The 21,070-nt window shown below is 45.4% G+C and overlaps 2 protein-coding genes across 4 annotated transcripts in view; one reads left to right on the forward strand and one right to left on the reverse strand.

Moving 5' to 3' along the window:
* The window catches only part of Pomgnt1 (protein O-linked mannose N-acetylglucosaminyltransferase 1 (beta 1,2-)), a 40,626-nt gene that overhangs the window by 13,397 nt on the left and 6,159 nt on the right, over nt 1-21,070 (reverse strand). The window contains exons 2-3 of one of the 3 annotated variants that reach the window (XM_052715924.1): nt 7,017-7,167; nt 2,976-3,088 (exon numbers count right to left, since the gene is read on the reverse strand). The exons of 1 other annotated variant lie outside the window; for it this stretch is intronic. The gene's annotated coding sequence lies outside the window, so the exon portion shown is untranslated. The remainder of the gene's footprint in view (nt 1-2,975; nt 3,089-7,016; nt 7,168-21,070) is intronic. One more of the 3 variants, XM_052715923.1, reaches the window with a different exon arrangement.
* On the forward strand, nt 830-15,578 carry Lurap1 (leucine rich adaptor protein 1). The gene is made up of 2 exons (XM_052715937.1): nt 830-2,810; nt 10,305-15,578. Exons 1-2 carry the CDS (start codon nt 2,613-2,615, stop codon nt 10,824-10,826), a joined length of 720 nt encoding a protein of 239 aa, XP_052571897.1. The 5' UTR covers nt 830-2,612; the 3' UTR covers nt 10,827-15,578.

The following is a 21,070-nucleotide window of genomic DNA, read 5'->3' on the forward strand; positions in this document are numbered from 1 at the left end:
TATATTTGAGCCTGAGTTAGTGGCATAAGCCTTTAATCTGAGCACTACAGAGGCATAAGCAGATGGATCACTGAGTTCGAGGCCATCAAGAAACCCTGCCTCAAAAAAAATCATCCATATATTCATAGGAAGTCAGTATACAGTATTTAAATTTAGTCCAGCATGATAATACATTCCTTTAATCCCAGCACTTGGAAGGCAGAGGCAGGCGGATCTCTGAGTTCAAGGCCAGCCTGGGCTACAGAGTGAGTTGCAGGACAGCCAAGGGATACACAGAGAAACGGTGCCTTAATAAACCAAAACCAAAATAATAATAATGATAAATAATAAATTTAGAACGAGTGGTAGGAGATGGGTTAGACTTATGGATGGTTGGACTGGAGAGATGGCTTATCAGTTAAGAGCACATATTGCTCTTACAGTAGAACCTGAGATCAGTTCCTAACACCTGTATCAGATGGTTCACAATTGCCAGTAACCAACTCCAGGGGATCCAAGGTCCTCTTCTGACCTGGGGTGGGGGAACCTGTACTTATGTGTATATTCCACACAGAGACACATACATGTAGTAAATAAAGTCTAGAATTATGAGTAGTTTTACACACACACACACACACACACACACTACAACAACAAAGGGAAAGTAGGCCCAGAGGTGTGAAAGAGTAGAGGTACTTCTTTTTTTTTTTTTTGGTTTTTCGAGACAGGGTTTCTCTGTGTAGCTTTGCGTCTTTCCTGAAACTCACACTGTAGCCCGGGTTGGCCTCAAACTCACAGAGATCCGCCTGCCTCTGCCTCCCAAGTGCTGGGATTAAAGGCGTGCGCCACCACCGCTGGCTGGAAGAGGTACTTTTTCATTGTAAATCTTTCTGTAATGGTAGGCTGGAAGCACTTGGATTAAAATCCCATAAAGAATAAAACAGTTTTTCATGGCCCCTCCTTACCTGTAGAATTAAGTCCAAACAGCTTAGAAATACATCCTTGTTGTTACTCAGTGTGGTCCTCAGAGCAGTAGCATGGCCATTGCTGTTATTGTTTGTTTTTGCTCTTTTCTCTTAGCTCTTTGGGGGCCTGCCACTCAGCTCCAAAATAAATCACACACAGAGGCTTATTCTTAATTATAAATGCCTGGCATTAGCTTGGCTTGTTTCTTGCCAGCTTTTCTTAACTAATTATCCCCTCTATCTTTTGCCTCTGGGCTTTTTCCTTTTCTTCTCTATATCTTACTTTCACTCTTACTCCATGGCTGGCTGTGTAGCTGGGTGGTGGGTCCCCTAAAAGAGCTAAGAGAAAAGAACAAAAATAACATTTTGGAGCCCAACTGGGGGGCCACAGAAAACAACACATCCACCGTAGCTCCTTAGAAATGCAAACTTTCATCTGGTGGCGCTGGTGCACACTTTTAATCACAGCAATCTTTAAAAAGGACTTTAATCCCTGTACTATTGAGGTAGTGGGAGGTGGATCTCTGTGAGTTTCAAGGTCAGCCTACTTTACATAGCAAGTTCCAAGCTAGGTGGATCTCTGTGAGTTTGAGGCCAGCCTGGTCTACAGAGTGAGATCCAGGACAGGCACCAAAACTACACAGAGAAACCCTGTCTGGAAACACGCCCCCCCCCCCCAAAAAAAAAGAAAGAAAGAAAAATGCAAACTCTCGGGGCTGGAGATGGCACATACTGTTCTTAGAGAGGACCTGGGTTCAGTTCCCAGAACCCGTTTTGCACAGCTCACAACTGTGAAATCCATCTTCCAGGGATCTGATGCCCTCCTGTGGCATCTAGGCATCTGTACTCATGTGCACACACCCTCGACTCATGTGAACATGTACATGTAATTAAAATCGAAAATAAATCTTTAAAAAGGACTTTAATCCCTGTACTATTGAGGTAGTGGGAGGTGGATCTCTGAGTTTCAAGGTCAGCCTACTTTACATAGCAAGTTCCAAGCCAGACAGAACCACACAGTGAAACCCTCTCTGTCAAAAAAAAAAAGCCCTAACTTCATAAGGTTTTCAGATAACCCATACTTAGTCAGGCTTAGGAAGCACCTCTTTTGTAAGCCCATGTAAGCTCAAGATCAAGACTGTGTGTATCCCTTCAATTTTAATGTTTTCTTCTCATTGGCCATGGGGACTGACCTCCTATCACGCCTTCAATCTGATTTCTAGGCGCTGGGAGGTGTCTGTGAGCTGAGCAGCTATATTCTAGCCCACGTAACAGACACAGCTATTAGCAGAGAGACTTCCAAACCCTCTGCAGCCGTGTTAGCTCTGACTGAGGCTGTCTACTTTTCGTTCAGCAAACATTTATTAGCTTCCTGTTGTGCGCTTAGCTGGCGTCAACGTAGGGAGAAAGCACTGAGCTCCCTTCGAGGTTTTCAGTTCCAACTCCAGTCGCTTGCCATCCAGGGCTAGAAGTTGTGTGCGCAACACTCGGTATTTTTCTCTACCCGACTGCGCGGCTTTTCTGAGCGTTACGGCGCCCTCCTCCTGCCCCCAGCGCGGCGCAGGCGGGGACCCACCGGTTTCGCTCTGTTCGCAGCAGAGAAGGGAGGACCCTAGGGAACTGGACCTCTGCGTCTGGTCGCCCAGCCTTGTTGTGGCTTGGGCCCACATGGAGGGGATCGCGGAGTCCCAGACGCCTGACTTGCGAGACGTGGAGGGCAAGGTGGGCAGGAAGACCCCCGAAGGGCTGCTCCGCGGGCTTCGAGGAGAGTGGGAGATGGGGACCTCTGGGGACCTGCTGCTCCCGGGGGCGCCCAGCACCGGCCACGGCCTGGGGGACAAGATTATGGCGCTGAGGATGGAGCTGGTGAGTGTGGGTGCTACAGGCCACGGGGACAGGGACGGGGTCCTCAGCATAAGGCCGTTTGTAGGGACAGGCTCAGGTTCCCGGAGTTAGGCTGCTGAGGAGGGTCCCTCCCAGATCAATCCATATACCCTGGGTTGAAAGTGAAGAGAAGTGATGTCTCATTACCTCATGACCTCTCACTCCCAAGGGTGAGTGAAGGGTTGATAGATCCTGAGAACTGGAAGTAGGAGGCACAGCTCTTGGAACTTTTCCCTGCCCAATAATCGGGAGGAAGGAGGCTAAGCAGTAAAAAAAAAAAAAAAAAAAACTTAGTTCAGAGTAAATTCTTCCCATCGGCACCCGGGGCCACCAATTTGCTCATACACCATTATAAGGCAACCGTTTTCTACCCCCTTCTCTGGCAAACTGGGGAAAGGTTTCTTCCTAAGGCCCCAGGGTGTTCAAGTCAGGATTGGGGGGAGGGCAGGGGGAGGCGCTTTGGTGAGGTAATACTTGCTGAAACTGCCTGCATTAGAGGTACACTAAAACATGTCCCTTTTGTAAGCATCCCACCGTCATAGTATTAAGCATTCTAAGACCTTAACAGAGACAGAGTACCAACACAGTCCGAGTTGGCCCTTCACCTGGGATTCAGACTCCCAGGGTCTCACCTGAATCTTCTTGGGAAGAAGGAAACAGCAGAACCCCGCCTTCCCTGGAGCTGTTAGTCTAGATTCTGAGCCAAAAGGGCAGCCGGGCCCCGCAGGGCCCTGGTTCCGGTGAAACAGATGAATTACACCTGCCACCACTTTGCAGCCGGTTCTGGAGAACTGAGGAATTGCCAGCTTATGTGTGGGCTCAGAACCAGAAGTCCACAGTGACTGCTCCAGTCTTCCTGGGGTCCCACTGTGTGCTCAACCTTAGGTCAAGCAGATCTGAAAGGGTGGAAGGAAGAAAGGACCTCCAAGGCCAGCCCAGGGCTCTCATTCTATGCTAAGAGTCTCCTGGGATGCGTGATCAGAGAGGATCCCTGGGGGCAGGATATGAATGCCAAGTGTGTGCTTGGCCAAGTTCTCCAGAGCAGGGCTGTGACTGTACTTACCTCTGAAAGAGGCCAGGTTTGCCTCATTGTACATACTGCTCAAGGCATAGAGAGGAGAGCCTACCTAGTTTGTCCTTTGAAAACTAAGTTGTTTTCTTTTGAGACATGGGCTCACTATGTAGCTCAGGCTGGCCCCCAAACACATATTCCTCTTGTCTCTTGAGTGCTGGCTGGGATTATGAGCATATGCCACCATACCCAGCTAGAAATTAAATTATACTGAGAATATAAGCCATGTATCAATGTCCGGCATGATACATGGTATTTTTCTTTTTAAAAGAATTTTAAGAAACTTTCTGTGTAGGAGTATTTTGCCTGGATGGATGTGTGTGTACCACATGCATGCCTGTTGCCCATGGAGGTTAGAAGGCATCAAACCCCTTGGAACTGGAGTTACGGATGGTTGTGAGCCACTGTGTGGGTTCTGGGAACCTAACCCGGATCCTCTGCAAGAACAAGTGCTCCTGACTGCTAAGCCGTCTCTCTGGTGGCATTTTCCCCCTTTGAGGTGCTGAACCTAGGGCTTTGCACACACTAGGTGAGTGCTCCTCACTTGAGCTGTACCACTACTCCTACCTGCTATCCCCTCTACGACGCTCAGCTAGATAAGTGCTATTTTATATATGAATGTAAGCAGTTGCCCACAACCCCTCCAAAAGTAAAGTCAAGATTTGAGCCCAGATCACTTGACCACATTTATCATGAAAACCTGCTTTGTGCCAGATACTTTAAGCACATTTCATGTCATTGAAATGAGAAAAGTTTCAAATGTCCGTGGGCTTGCTTCTCATACAGGAAATCTGGAGGCAGGCCTAACCTCTGACTCTTGTTCTTTATAAACTTTAGGGGAGTACATTTAACTTCTGCTTTCAACTCTTCTAACTTTTGGCCTATCTGACCTGGGGTCTGAGGCTTCCCATAAACAGTGTTTTGAAGACCAGAAGGAGAAGGTCCATGTCAGGGTCCTTTCCCCCTCCTCCGAACAGGATAGCACTGGTTTCTTCTTGTACTCTGCTCTAACTGCTAGATTAGAAGCACAAGGGCAGGGCAGGAGATTTGGGGCCAGGAAGGCAGAACTGACCAAAGCCCTCTAAGGCCTGTCCTTCAGCTGTCCCTCTCTCTCTGCTCTCCTCGTGGAGGAGCAGAGCCTTGCCCTTCAGGCCAAGGTCAGCCTACTTTTGGCTTCCTACTCTTGCTTTGTTCCCTAGTCTGAAGTTGAGTGAAGAGCCAGTCTGACGGATGTGTGGGAATGGCAAGCAATGGCGACCTCCCCGTCCACCCAAAGAGCTGTTGCTATGTGAAGCCACCTCCGCAGAGCAGTTTGTGAGAAAGCAGGAGGCAAGGAATGGGGCAAGACATGAGTACAGATTTTGTCTCCACTTCTGATGTATTTTCTGGTCTTAAGCAGGGCCCTGTCTCTTCCGTGTTCTTATGGTTTTTGTCCTTTGACAAAGGAAACAAGGGAGTAATTGTGGAACTAGACAACTGTTAAGAACTTTTATTTTAGTGACAATAGTTAATCCCAACATTACCAGGGATCTAGAAACTGGTCTTCAGGCTTTTCACCTGAGGCCTGATTTGGGTTGAGCAAAGAGGGAGCCCTGCCCAGGACATCTGGGCTGGGCAGAATCTAATCTACATATGGGGAAGGGAAGGGAGCCTCCAGGGAAAAGCACTGGGCGGCCTCTATTTATCTTCTGCTCTGTTTCCAAAGAGATGGTATGAAATGAGTGTTTCTTTTTCTGGGGAGGAAGCCTTTTGCTTCTATTCTTGGGGGGATGGTGCTGTCATAGTCAGGGAATCCCACTGTCGCAGGATTAAAGAATCTGGTGCTCGGGTTGGTTTCCTAAGCAACACAGTACAACTCAGCTTCTTGAGAATCACAGAACTGAACGAAAGGTGTTCTGTGCAACCTTCGGCAGAAAACCTGAAATGAGTTGGGCAGGAACTGCTCTCAGGGAGCTGATGACCTGGGGTACGGAAGGAGGGGACAGACTGAAGCTTGTACAGGAAGAGAAATGCTGTTGGGGGTAGGGATGTGCTCAGATGGAGAGTCTTTACTTGCCTTATGCATAAAGCCCTGAGCTGAATCCTGAGCACCACATAAAACTGGGTGTGGCGTGGCACGGCTGTAATCCCAGCACACTAGAGGTGAGGCAGCAGGATTAGAAATTCAAGAGGGGGCTGGAGAGATGGCTCAGAGGTTAAGAGTACCAACTGCTCTTCCAGAGGTCCTGAGTTCAATTCCCAGCAACCACATGGTGGCTCACAACCATCTGTAATGAGATCTGGTGCCCTCTTCTGGCCTGCAGGGATGTGTGCAGGCAGAACACTGTATACATAATAAATAAATAAATCTTAAAAAAAAAAATTAAAAAAAAAAAAAAAGAAATTCAAGAGGAAAAATGCTGGAACGAGGGCCTGCTCCCAGAAGAGCTGACCTGGAGTGATGTGGTATCAGGTGTTCCCCACTTAGAACTGGAGGACAGTACATCCTCTGGCTGGAATGCTTCTCCCCACCCACGGATCAAGTCCAGCCTAACCAGCCTTAGCTCATGTCTCTCATCTAGGTTTGGGTTATAGCCCTCCAGGTACTCACAATTCTCAGTAGCAATTGTTTTCTCTACCGTTTGCCACATGGAATTTTTTTTAAATTATAGATTTATTACCTTTTTTCTATGTTTGAGTGTTTTGCCTGTTTATGTATACATGTGGACCACATGCATGACTGGTGCCTGCACAGATCACAAGAGGGCTTCATATCCCCTGGAACTGGAGTTAAGGATTGTTACGAGCTACCACGTGGGTGCTGGGAACCGAACCCTGGTCTTCTTCAAGAAGAAGTGAAGCCATGTGGGGCTGGAGAGATGGCTCAGAGGCTAAGAGCACTGGCTGTTCTTCCAGGGGTTCTGAGTTCAATTCCCAGCAACCACATGGTGGCTCACAACCATCTGTAATGAGATCTGGTGCCCTTTTCTGGCAATGCAAGCATATACACAGGCAGATCACTATATACATAATAAATAAATCAATAAATACATCTAAAAAAAAAAAGAAGTGAAGCCATGCATTGCGGCACACATCTTTAGTCATAGCACTGGGAAGGCAGAGGCAAGTGTCCTTACCTGCTAAGCCATCTTGCTGGCCTTCCAAGTCCTTCTTAAAAATATCTTTTTATTTGAGACAAAACAGTTGTCTGGAATGTCCTTGAATTTGCAATCCTGCCTCTACCTCTTCAGTAGCTGGGATGACAAACTTCTGCCACCAGGTCCATTTCTATATGAATGTATTAGTTTGGTTAAAAGTTAAAGTAAATAAACATCGGTCGGGCAGTGGCGGCGCACACCTTTAATCCCAGCACTCTGGGAGGCAGAGCCAGGCGGATCTCTGTGAGTTCCAGGCCAGCCTGGTCTACAGCGTGAGATCCAGAACAGGTACCAAAACTACACAGAGAGAACTTGTCTCAAAGAAACCAAACAAAAAACAAAAAAAAAGTTAAAAAAATAAATCTAAACGTAAAAGCAATAATGTACCAGGTATGGTGGCACACTCCCTTTAATCCCGGAACTCAGGAGGCAGGGGCAAACAGATCCCTCTGAGTTTGAGGCCAGCCTGACATACATAGTGAGTTCCAGGCCAGCCAGGGATATAGAGTGAGACCTGCCTCAAAAACAAAACAAAACAAAAACAATAACAACCAATGTTGTGGCAAGATCTTGATTCACAAAGAAGTGTCTAGACTTGAAGCTAGAGAGATGGACAAGGGTCATAATATAACAGGCTTTTGAATGCAGCTGCTGCTATGTTTATTCTCTCTGAACACTGCAAAGCTCAGGGGCAGGTTCAGACTTGTGCTTGAGAAAGGTTAACTCAGTACACTTGAGCTGGGAGGGACCCCTGGAGATTACACTGTAGGTCACACTTAACTTCCGGGAGACTAAAGGCCCCAAATGCCCAGCCATTGGGATTCTGACCCTGAGCTCTGCCTAGCCCTTCTTCCCTTGGGCCTTGTCACCAATCTTTAGGGAACAGGGAACCAGGTTAGTGTGCCCTCTTGCTTCCTCAGAGCCAATCTCCTTTTGGCCCAAACTGTTTCCCAGCTGAAACCTTACTAGCCAGCCTCTGGTTTCTAAGTCATACTGGGGAGTCTGGATTGATTTAATACCTCACTGTTGTTTTTAACTTCGCACAGTGGCTGGGCCTTAATCTACTGCTATTTCAGCCAGCAACTGCAGCTCCACAGCCTGCTTCTCGAGCAGCCGCCTGGCCGCTCAGACCACAGCCTGCTGGGGATTCTGTTCCTGCAGGCACTAGCTGTTGCTGCCGCTAAACCTTAATTAAATCTCTATCATTCTATTTATAAATCAAACTTAAGATTCAAAGGCTGGGGTGAAAACCTAGCTCAGAGAGGCTGGGTCACAACTAGCTAATCTTTCCCTGCTGTCATCTCCGAAAGACCTGTGCTTCTGCTCTGCCAACCCCCAAAAAGCTGTGGCACTCCAAATCCCTCCCTACTACTTCCTGTGTCTCTTTATCTCTCCCGGATGCCCTCTGTCAACTAGTTGCTAACTCAGTCTCCTGACCCAAGGTTGCTTTTATTTAAATCAATGCAAATGCAAATTCAGGGTTCACAGTGTATGATCAAATATCTCCCAACAGTTTACCTTGAATAGGAAATTTGAAGCCCAGTCAGAATGGATTTTGGATTTGTGTGTGTGTGTGTGTGTGTGTGTGTGTGTTGCTAGGCAGGTACTCTGCATTAACTCTAACTCTGGATTTGTTAGGTTTTTTTGTTTATTTGTTTGTTTTTGTTTTTGTTTTTTTGAGACAGGGTCTCACTATGTAGCTCTGGCTGTCCTGGAACTCCCTATGTTGATCAGGCTGGTCTCGAACTCACAAAGATCTGCCTGCCTCTGCTTTGAAAGTACTGTGATTAAAGGTATGCTACATGGGGCTCGGCCTGGATTTGTTAGTTTTTGAAAAGAGATCTCACGATAGCCTCAAACTCCTTTAAAGTTTTGAAAATGTTTATTATTTTTATTTATATGTATATGCATGTTTGTGCCTATAAAGGTCCGAAGAGGGAATTGGATTTTTTGGGAGCTGTAGTTTATAGGAAGTTGTAAGTCACTTCATATGAGCACTGGAACCAAACTCCAGTCCTCTGCGAAAGCAGCAAACAACTAATGAGGCATCTCTCTAGTCCCTGCCTTTAAATTCTTGTTCCTCCTACCTCAGCCTTTTTTTGTCTGCTTCTTTGATTTTTGTTTTGTTTTGTTTTCAAGATAGGGTTTCACTGTGTAGCCCTGGCTATCCTGGAATACTATTGACCAGGCTGGCCTTGAACTCAGAGATCTGCCTGTCTTTGCCTCCCAGGTGTTTCCTCAGCCTCTTAAGTGCTAGAGTTATAGGCATAAGCCATCACAACCAGTCTTTGTAGGTGGAGTTTCTCTGTGTCTCAGCAGCCACTCCATAACCATTCAGAGACTTATTATTAATTATAAATGCTCGGCCAATAGCTCAGGCTTGTTACCAGCTAACTCTTACATTTTAAACTAACCCATATTTCTTATCTATGCTTTGCCACGTGGCTTGGTACCTTTTCTCAGTACAGCAAGTTCATCTCCTTCTCTCTGAGTCTCCTCTCAATTCTGATACTACTCCCCTTCTTCATGCTCTTCTTTTGTCTCAAGTCCCACTTAGCCTCTACCTGTCCAGCTATTGGCCAGTCAGCTTCTTTATAACCCAATCACAGTGGCATATATTCACACAGTGTAAAAGAATATTCCACAAGTCTTGTCTTATTTTATTTCATTAATTTTGAAACAGGGTCCCATGAAGTTCAGGCTAATCTTGAACTGCTGACATAGCTGAGAATGACCTTGAATTTCTGACCCTCCTGCTTCCATCTCCTAAGTGCCTGGATTACAAATGTGCATCACCACACCTAGTTTATTGGGTGTTAGGGAACCCAGGGCTTAGTGCCTCCTAGGCAAGTGTTCACTCCACTGAACCACATGTGCAGTCTCCCTAGTCATATATTTTAATGTTTAACATCTACTAAGACCCCACTGTAGAAAATACACAATGGACCACATTTCAAAATCCTTGCTCCCATGCTGTAAAGTGAATAATTTGTTGTTTTGTTTGTTTTTGAGACAGCATTTCTCTGTGTAGCCCTGGCTTGGCTGTCCTAGAACTAGCTCTGTAGACCAGGCTGGCCTTGAACTCACAGAGATCCATCTGCCTCTGCCTCCCAAGTGCTGGGATTAAAGGCATGTGCCACCACTGCCTGGCTGGCTGTCTATGTTTTTAAAAAGTGAAGCATGGCTGGCTGGGCCACAAGGTTAGGGAAAGACCTGGGAAACTCAAAGCCTAGAACCTGGAACTAATTTCTTTTCTCACTTCTTCAGGCTTACCTTCGAGCTATTGATGTGAAGATCCTGCAGCAGCTGGTGACCTTGAATGAGGGTATTGAGGCAGTTCGTTGGCTGCTGGAGGAGCGGGGAACACTGACCAGCCATTGTAGCAGTCTCACCAGCAGTCAGTATAGCCTGACAGGTGGAAGCCCGGGCCGCTCAAGGCGGGGAAGTTGGGACAGCCTGCCAGATACCAGCTCAACTGACCGGCTAGACAGTGTCTCTATCGGCAGCTTCTTGGACACTGTTGCTCCCAGAGAGCTGGATGAACAAGGACCCCCTGGGCCTTCCTGTCCTGAGATTGACTGGGCAAAGGTTATACCCAATGAAGACAGGGCCAGGACTGAGGTGGACATGACATCCACCACGCTAGGGAGCTTAACAGCTACATGGAAGCTCCCAGGAGATGGGCTTCAAGGTGGACCACCCGAGCTATCAGAGGACGACAATGCCAAGCAGGGCTTTGAGGCTCATTGGTACTGGGGACAGTGCCAGGATGATGTGACCTTCTTGTAAAAGCTTTTACCTTTTTGTGCTTTGTGGCTCATTCAACTTTTGGCCCAAGCCTCCCTCAATTTCCCCTCAACCTCCGACTAGACAGAAGCTATACTGAAATCACTTACCACAGAAATCTGGCTTCTCTCTCTGGTCCCTGGGGAGCCTCTGCATTTATCCCTCAATTATTGGGTCCCTAGAGCTATTTCCATAGAGATATTGACTCTAGAGACCTAGTCTGTGGCTCCTGATGTAAGGGTATCTCCATGCCCCTCCCTGGTAAGGTGAAGTTTTATGAAATCTAGGGCCTCTAGGACATCACTGAAGAAGAGATGGGGGAATAATCACCTCATCCAAAGCCTGGGAGCCTGGGATGCCTCTTACAAAAAATGGAGAATTGAGGAGGGACATTCGGGGCCAAACTTCCATGGATTGGCCCTTCTAGATGCCTTTGGAGTTAGGAGACCAACCTTTTCCTGCCTGCTGAGTGATGTGATTTCCTTTTATGATACACCAAGAGTGCTTTGCTTCCTCTGTACAGTCCCGGTTGGTGTGTGATAGGTCTGTATAGAGGGTATTCCTCTGTACAGTCCCAGTTGGTGTGTGATAGGTCTGTATAGAGGGTATTCGGGTCCCTGTTGTCTGCCATTGCCTCTTACGAGAGGGAACACATCGCTCTTCCTACAGATGTCTGTCATGCTTTTCTCAAGTTCTTACTTTTCAAACATGATGTTTTCATTTTTTTCTCAAGGATCTCACTTCTGTGGCTACATCCCTGTTTGGTGCTGTAATGATACTCTTATCGAGTGAGAAACTCAGAGGCCTTCACCTCAGCTCTCAAATCTGCTTGGCTCACTTTACTGCAGACCCCTATCTGGCCCTGGTCCTGGCCTGCCCCATCCCTGTTTCCTGCTTCCAAATCTGTCTGCCAGGAGTTCAGCTTGAGTGTCTTCTCAGTTCCCTCTTTAGGCTTCTGCATTTTTATGTGCCTCTCATCCCACTGTTGTTTGGAAATAAGAAGAGTGAGTTCTCAGAGTTCTGGGGACACTCTCAGATGGTGGGATGATCTTGTCCTCTCTGACTCTGTGCTCACCCTTCCCTCATCCTGGCCAGCCTTCCACCATTTGGTCATAAGAATACCTTTCTGAAGTTGAGACACAAGGAAGTCCCTTGTCTGAGCTAGGTGTGGGAGTGTGGCAGGAAAAGACAGGTCCTGTGGTCCCTGGGTCTCATCAGGGGGAAGAGATGGAAAGTCCTTCAGGGCAAGCCCGTGACTCCTGACTTAAGGGATAATTGGGAGTGGCTGTAGGGTTGGATCCCAAGGCCCTAGCTAATTACACCAGATAAGAAATTCAGGGAAATTGCCCTCTGGGGCTCAGGGAGGAGGCAGGCCCAGAGAAGGGGACCACAAAGGCTGTGGTTAATAACTAAACAAATAAGCCCTGCACTCAGAAGGCAGAGGCAGGTGGATCTCTATGAGTTCCAGGCCAGACAAGGCTATATACATAGTGAGACCCAGTCTCAAAAAACAATCAAAGAGCCAGCTGGTGGTGGCACACGCCTTTAATCCCAGCACTTGGGAGGCAGACGCAGTTGGATCTCTGTGAGTTTGAGGCTAGTCTGGTCTACAGAGCGAGTTCTAGGACAGCCAGGGCTACACAGAGAAACCCTGTCTCCAAAAACCAAAACCCAAATTAACAAAACAAAAACAAAGAAACCTGAGTGACTTCTTGGAGATTAACCCTTTGAGTCCCAGGTAACTGCCCTGTCTTTCCAGGGCCCTGAAATTGGATTACTGGAGGGGAAAGGGCGATCTTTGTTCAGGACCCTCCTGAGTTGGAGGAGTATTCCCCAAAACAGCCGTTTTCTGCTTTTCAGAATTCCATGTTGGGGAAGGGGAGGTAGCCAAGTTGATTGTGTGTGTCTACTATCCTGTCTCCCCAGCCCCAATGCCTCAGTAGTTTTGCAACCACCAAATCCTACAGCAGTTCAGCCTCTGGCTCTTCTCAAAGTGGTCGCTATTTCTACAGTCACCTCAGTTTCCTCTCCACTATTGCCAGACTTCCTTACCATGCCCCATAGCTCTGGACTCAGACCTCTCCTTATTGTACCCCATAGCTCTGGACTCAGATCTCTCCTTACTGTACCCCATAGCTTTGGACTCAGATCTCTCCTTGCTGTACCCCACAGCTCTGGACTCAGCAGACCCTCTCCTTACCATGTCCCATAGCTCTGGACTCAGACCTCTCCTTACTGTGCCCCATAGCTCCAGGACTCCTGCTTTCTTTTCCTCAGACTGGAATTTCAGATGCCCTGTTCCAGTCCACACTCTGAGCCATCTGTAGTGTTCCTTGGACTCCCAGCCACTTTTCCTCTTTGAAGCTGTTGTATTCCTTTTCTGAGTTACATTTCATCAGCTATAAACACAGGGGCTGAAGAGGTTGCCTGCCCCCTTGTGGCCATTATGCAACATTGCTGGAGTTGCTGGGTGAAATCTCTAAGTTTAAATGTAATTCAGCCTAGCCTTTTAGATCAGCCCTCCCCCGCACCCACCACTGCACAGAGGATTAGGCTGAGAGATGGCATAGGTTTGTCCAGTTCTACCTGTTGTGAAACTGTAGCAATGGCTATGTTAGAGAACCTACTGCCTCTCTGCAAACCCACAGTTCCATCTTAGTCACACTGCCCAGTCAATACGCCAATGCAAAGGAATTGAAAACTATTTTCCTCATCTTAAGATTTGAGACCTACCTGGGTATGATGGCACACACCTAGCCTGTAATCCCAGCACTTGACAGGTGGAGTTCAAAGTCATCTTTAGCTACATAGCTGGCCTGGAACATGTGAGCAATCCTTCTGCCTCAGCTTCCTGAGTGCTGGAATTACAAGTGTGAGCCACCACACTTGGCTTTGGGTATCCTGTCTTAATACCTTTAGACCCCATTTCATCATCTGAGGAGTCCTAGAGCCACAGAAAATGTATCCCTTGTCCTTCCTACATGCCTCTAGGCTGCCTGGGGGAGGCTCGGCTGTCCTGTGAGTGTGGACTTTTATAGGGAGGAGCTGTTTGGGAGCTCAGAGAAGTGGGGAGAGCTGAGAGATGCAGAGAGACAAGGATGATGAGAGTCTGAGCAGAGGAAGCACACTGCTCTCCGAGGGTGCTGGGGCTTTTCTCAGAACTCACTAATGGAAAGATGGTAGCTGGGGAAACAGGACCTGGGAGGGGAAGATGGGTCTGGCCAGACTGAATCCATCTGTCCAGGTGACATGAGACCATGGGAGAGGTCAGGTGTTCGGTGTGTATTTGGAGGGAGCTGGGAGTGGTGGTGGTAGTGGTGGTGAGGCTAAACCTTAGGTTGAATGGAAGCTGAGTGGCAGTGTCAGTTAGAAATATTTGGGGTTACAGTGAACACAAGCTCATTGTGGGTATGGTGCCCGGTACATGCTGAGTATTCAATTACACACATTCAAAGATAATGAATATGTATAAGCCCACAAGGAAATGTAATGTATAAAAAGAAAATTAACCTGGTTTGTACTTAAGCATTTTAAAACATTGTTTCTTAATCCTATAAACAACCCGTTGTTACTAACATATTGTTGGATAGATAATTGCTAATTTCAGATAAGTAACAAATAAGCTATGGTACAGATGAAAGCCAATGTGACTGTATGGCCTTTCATGAAATCCATGGCTCCCCACTTCACCCCCTCAGTCACTCTTTTCACATTCTCCTAGGAGATCAGGCAGTGTATTGGTTTGCTGTTGCTGATGTAATGGATTACCACAAACTCTAGTGGCTTAAAAACCAGTTAGGCTGGGCATGCTGGCACATGCTGGAAATCCTAGCTCTCAGGGGGCTGGGGCAGGCAGGTTGCAAGTTTGGGGCCAGCCTCAGAAAAGGAGTCAGACTTGGGTGAGAATCCTCAGGCTTTTTAAAGCCTGTAGTCTGGTGACCAAGGTGGAGGGTTTCTGCAGGCTGGCTCCCTGACAATTTCTCCTTTCCAGTACCACTGTGTGCTCCTTCTTCTCCAGGCAGAGGTAATTACACTCCTAGCAGACTAACCCAGGCTCTCCCTGGGAAGTGCGGACACACACACACACACACACACACACACACACACACACACACACACACACACACACACGTACGTCTCCTTTTTAAATGTTTTTTATTCCTTAGTGATTAATTATTGTTGATACTAGATCCGGTTTTTTTCTTTTTTTAGTTCCTGATTTCTCATCTCAGTCTTCTCTTGGGCATAGGCATACACTCAAATGTGTCAATATATGTTTGAAAACGTATCTTTAAATATATATGCGTATGTGTTTGTGCATGTGTGTACGTGTATGATTCTGGGCTTTTACATGTTTTAATATGTATATATGTTATACTTTGATAGTAAACTAACTTCTATCATGACTTGCTCTCATATTTCAGTGACTTAACACAATATAAGACCTATTTTTCACTAATTCCACAGAGCACAGATATTCCTGGTTGGACAGCTTTCCTCCTCCCTGTTCATGTCAGGCCCCATACTTCTTCCAGTTTCAGATGGTGACACCCTGATTCCTGCACCGCAAACTTTCCCACCAACTTTTTACCAAGTTATTTTACCATCCACTGAAATTCACTGGGACTAAAAAACTATGATTTTTCTGGCACTATTAGTACATTTTTATTTATTAGCTCTAAATCTGTACAGAAAAACTTAATATGAACATTTAGTTGCCCTGAAATAAAGTTCATACCAGAATGATAAGACAAATGCTTATGTGTCTTCCATTCCCCACTCCCCCCCACCCCCCCCCCCTTTTTTTGTTGAGCAGAGTCTCACATAGCCCAGACTGGTCTTCAACTCACTGTATAGCTAAGGCTTACCCTAAACTCCTGACCTTGCCTCCATCTTCCAAGTACTGGGATTATAGGCCTACACCACTATACCTGGCATTACAAAAATAAACAAAACCCAAACAGGGTCTCACGTTGTAGTCCAGATTAGCCTGGAACTCAAGGATCCTCCTGCCTCAGACTCCTGAGACTAGGATTCCATGCCTAGTTTTCCAAGTCATATTCGAATAGTAATGGTGTTCCATTATTTTCTTTTAGTTTACTCTCTTTCTCTGTTTTTTTTTTTTTTTTTTTTGTTTTTTGAGACAGGGTTTCTCTGTGTAGCTCTGGCTATCCTGGAACTTGCTCTGTAGACCAGGCTGGCCTCAAATTCACAGAGATCAGCCTGCCTATGACTCATGAGTGCTGGGATTAAAGGCATGCGCCACCACTTTCCAGCTATTCTCTCTTTTAAAGAGCTGGCTCAGTGGTTAAGAGCACTTGCTGCTCTTCCACAGGACCCAAGTTTGGTTCTTAGCACATCCAGCAGTTCATAATCACCTGTAACTCCAGCTCTAGGGGATCAGATGCCTGCACTCAAGTACACTTACATTCACAGACCCACGTACAAGCACACACACCTACACATAAGTAAAAAGAATAAAGGAAAATTTTGTTTTGAGCTGGGCGATGGTGGCACACGCCTTTAATCCCAGCACTGGGAGGCAGAGCCAGGCGTATCTCTGTGAATTCGAGGCCAGCTTGGTTTACAGAGCGAGATCCAGGACAGTCACCAAAACTACACAGAGAAACACTGCCTCAAAAACAAACAAACAGCCGGGCGGTGGTGGTGCACGCCTTTAATCCCAGCACTCGGGAGGCAGAGCCAGGTGGATCTCTGTGAGTTCGAGGCCAGCCTGGGCTACCAAGTGAGTTCCAGGAGAGGCGCAAAGCTACACGGAGAAACCCTGTCTCGAAAAAACAAAACAAAACAACAACAACAAAAAAACAAAAAAACAACAACAAACAAACAAATTTGTTTTGAGACAGGGTTCTCTGTGTAACAGCCCTGGCTGGCCTAGAACTCACTTTGTAGACAAGGCTGGCCTTGAACTCACAGAGATCTGCCTGTTTCTCTGCCTCCCAAGTGCTGGGATTAAAGGTGTGTGCCACCACTGCCTGGCAAAAGTAAAATTATTTTATATGTATACATGTGTACACATATGTGACTGTATGTATGTGCAACATGTGTATGCAGGTGGCATGGTGGTTAGAATAACTGGAGATACGGTGGTTGTGAGCTGTCCTATATGGGTGCTGGGAACTGATCCCTGGCCCTCTGAAAAGGCAGGAAGTGTTCTTAATCACTGAGCCATCTTTCCAGCCCTTAAAAAAAAATCTTAAAAAAATCTTAAAACAATATCAAAATAGGAGACTGGGAATGTAGCTCAGGTGCAAGGCAGAGTGCACACCTGACATGCACGAGGCCAGGACGGTAAAGTAAAGCAAGGTATGGGGTGCACTCTAATGACAGCGTTTGGGGGATAGAGACAGGAAGATCAGAAGTGTGGTGGTGCACTCTGTAATGACAGCGTTTGGGAACAGAGACAGGAAGATCAGAAGTGTGGTGGTGCACTCTAATGACAGCGTTTGGGAGATGGAGACAGGAAGATCAGAAGTGCAAGTCATTCTTGGCTATACAGGTAAGTTTCAGGCCAGACTGGGCTACATGAGACTGTCTCCAGAAGTAAAATAAATCAAGAAAAAGTAGAGGAAATAGAGTAATGAATTCTTATACACCTACCAACCAACTTACTTTTTCTTTTTTGAAGACCTTAGTTTACTTATCAGGGGTAGGGATGCATGTACCATATAGTGCATGTGTAAGTCAGAGGACAGCTGTAGGAGTTGGTTTTTTTCCTTCGACCATGTCAGTCCTGGGGACTCAGATAGTCCGGATTAATAGCACATGCCTTTACTCACTGAATCATCTCACCTGCCCATGAGGACCTGGGTTTAATCCTTAGAAACTACATAAAAAAGCTAGGTGTGATGGTTAGCACTAAGGGAGGGTGAAACAGGTAAGCCTCTGGCTCATAGGCCAGTCTCACTAGTGTACCTGGTGAGTTCCAGGCCAATGAGAGACCCTATCTCAAAACGCAAGGGGGGCAGTGCATGATGAACAATACCCAGTGTTGCAGAATATTATTTTAACTATGAAAGGTGTGTTACATTTGTTTATGCTGCATTTGTTTAACTATGTGAAGATGTGTTGCTGTTTTACCTTGCCCGCTTAAGGGCACCTGCTTGGTCTAATAAAAAGCTGAATGGCCAATAGCTAGGCAGCAGAGGGATAGGTGGGGCTTGCAGGCAGAGAGAATAAATAGGAGGAGAAATCTAGGCTCCAGAGAAAAGATAACAAGAGGAGAGAATGAGGGAGAAAGAGAGGGAGGAAGAGAGGGAGATCCCTGGGACTAGCCAGCCAGGCAGACACATAGTAGGACATACAGAATGAAAGAAAGGTAAAAAGCCCCAAGGCAAAACAAAGATGAAGAGAAACAGGTTAATTTAAGTTAAAGAAAAGAAGCAAGCCAGATATGAGCATAAGCCAAGGTTGTGCATTCATAAGTAATAAGAAGTCTCTGTGTCATGATTTGGGACTGGTTGGTGACCCAAAAGAAAGCCTGTTACATTTGGCATTCCAATGTGGGGCCCAAATTTCCACATAAGGCCTAAGAAAGTTGAAAAACAAAACAAAACAAAACAAAACAAAATGGATATAGCTCCTTTAATAGACTCTGCCATACAGTGAGCACTTGAGTAGCACATTAAATAGAAACAAAAAGCTAAGTAAAAATGCCTGCCACAGTGCAGGCACCAGCTTCCTAGAGCTAGGGCAGTTAGAAACAGCTTCCAGCTGAATGCAGCTCTCAGCCAGGCTCAAGGGGTATAAAGCTTGGCTTTCATAGACCTGAGCAGGGTGGAGCAAGCTGCCAGTGCAAAGCTGTTTAACAGTTTAAGATCTGGCTCACGAAGTCAGAAAAGGCTAGAGACACTCAGTAAAGATGGGTCCAGATGGGAAAAACTTCTAAACAGGTTACAGTGTGTTTAAAAATGTGTGTAGGCTTAAGGAAAAAAAATGAGTTAGACAGTCATAGGAAAAAATAGTTTAAAAATAATCAGTAGAGTCTTTAAAGAGAGAGCAAAGTGATACATAAGAAAAAAGCTACATAAAGATGGGAAATACACAGGGAGTCTTGGGTCCTGTATGGTGTTGTGTTGACTTTGAATGTTTTTGAATGCTGACAGCTGCTGAGAGACATGGGATTGTAAAAGGGATTGCTGAATTAAACCAGCCTAGATACTTTAGAAATACCTTAACTTTCAAATGGAATTCAGATAATGTGTTGGGGAAGAGGTTATGCTTTTGTTTCCATAGGAAACAAAAGGCTGTGGATTCCTTCAAGGTTAATAGACATCAGGTTTGATGGGGGAGACCTCCTGAAAATCTTGGTTACAGACACAAAGAAATAAACCAAGAAAAATGATAAGACAGGTTCTGTATATACTGATCCCTCTGCATGGCAACAGTTCAGAGATTGTACAACAAATGTTACAACTAGTTTTCCCAGGACTTGACCATTGTGTCAATTTTTTCAGGGTCCCCTAAAGATGCCATCTCCCTCAGGCAATAGGAAGCAGTCTAGAGAACACAATGCCCACATTCCCTAGAGGTGTGGTGGGTGGTTTTTGGTCATTTGGTGGGTTATGGATGTTTGTCATTGTTTAGTGGGGATATAAGAATATAGGATAAAAAGACAGCTATTAACTTCAAATATTTTACATTGGTATGGATTTTGATATATTGATACAAATTTAAAGTTATTTTGTTATACTATATATACATTTCTACTTTTGTTTGAGGTACTGTGCTTATGCAGTTCATTTAAAAATATAATGTTTAATTAAGAAATGTAGGTTAGTAGTCATCTCTAGTAATTAAACTTGTCATATTAGGTATATTTTCAAGGTTAAAAAGATATATTTTAGATAGATGCACTTCAAATGCTTCAGAGACTTACAGAATATGACATTTAAGATGTTTAATAACCTAAGGCTTTTCATGACAGTGAGATACATCTGGTCCTGGTAGCACCATTTACTTCAGAAAGGATGATGGGCATCGAAGAACCTCCATATGGAGTTTGCTTTCAATGTGGCAAAGCTAGCCATTTGGACATGAAACTGTCCTTGCCTCAACTGCTGACATTATACTGTCCAAACTGGACATGCAGGACACAAAGGAAAGCACCTGCTGAACTTTGCCAAAATAAGGGAGAATAGTCTATCAAATATCCTGCTTCATAGAAAAGTCTGCCAGATATTCTAGACCTGTAGGCTGAAGATGGATGCCCCAATGTTGCAGAGGAACCTTGGGTGACTGTCCAGGCAGCCAGATGTCTCTGTCATTTCTATAGTTTTGGAAGTGTCTTGCACTGCACTTCCTTTTTATTCAGGTAATAAAATAACCTTCTGGGGTCTTTGATGGAGTTGAAGACCAGATAGTTAAAGTTAGTTTTCCTTAATTATAGGAGAAGGTAAATTAGGTACAAAACTTTGGACTCACCAAGATGGGATAAATAATGGAGTATTTTCTCTGAATTTGTCAAATACAAATGGATTGGATATTGTAAATGTAATTGTTACTTGATAATTGTTCTTATTGTATATAGTTTTACTATATTAAAGTTAAAACCTTTCCTTTTTATTTAGACAAAAAGGGGAGAATGTTGTGGAATATGACTTTAACTACCTAAAAATGTGTTACATTTGTTTATGTTGTGGAATATTACTTAACTATGTAAAGGTGTGTTACATTTGTTTATGCTGCATTCATTTAAACTGCATTTTGTAACATGAATCTTAAATGGTCTTTTTAATAAAAAATTCAGAGCCAGATATTGGGGTGAAAGCTGAAAGATCAGAGAAATAGAACAAAACACAGCCAACCTCACCTTGCCAACTCCTCAGCTGATTCTGTTTCCTCAGACTGAAAGCCTCTGAGTGAGTACTCACCCAAAAGGGTCTTAGTTGAACTGCTTAAAAGCCTCTAGTTCCTGGTCCTCACACCTTATATACCTTTCTGCTTCCTGCCATCCCTTCCTGGGATTAAAGGTGTGTTCTTCCCAAGCAAAGATCTCAAGTGCTGGTATTAAAGGTATGTGCCACCACTGTCTGGCTCTGTTTCCAATGTGGCCTTGAACTCACAGAGATCCAGACAGATCTCTGCCTCCTGAGTGATAGGATTAAAGGCGTGTGTGCCATCACTGTCTAGCCTCTATGTCTAATTTAGTGGCTGGTTCTGTCCTCTGATCCCCAGATGTTTTATTTGTTACAGCACAAATAAAATATTACCACAGCATTTGTTTA

This window comes from Peromyscus californicus, unplaced genomic scaffold, assembly GCF_007827085.1.
Source record: "Peromyscus californicus insignis strain IS unplaced genomic scaffold, ASM782708v3 Scaffold_5__1_contigs__length_169319896, whole genome shotgun sequence".
Lineage (NCBI taxonomy): Eukaryota > Metazoa > Chordata > Mammalia > Rodentia > Cricetidae > Peromyscus > Peromyscus californicus.

Excerpts from the sequence above, each read along its gene's own strand:
- Lurap1 (XM_052715937.1), top strand. The coding sequence starts at position 2,613 with ATGGAGGGGATCGCGGAGTCCCAGACGCCTGACTTGCGAGACGTGGAG. Across the intron at positions 2,811-10,304 it reads TGGCGCTGAGGATGGAGCTG|GCTTACCTTCGAGCTATTGA; the intron begins GTGAGTGTGGGT and ends TCACTTCTTCAG.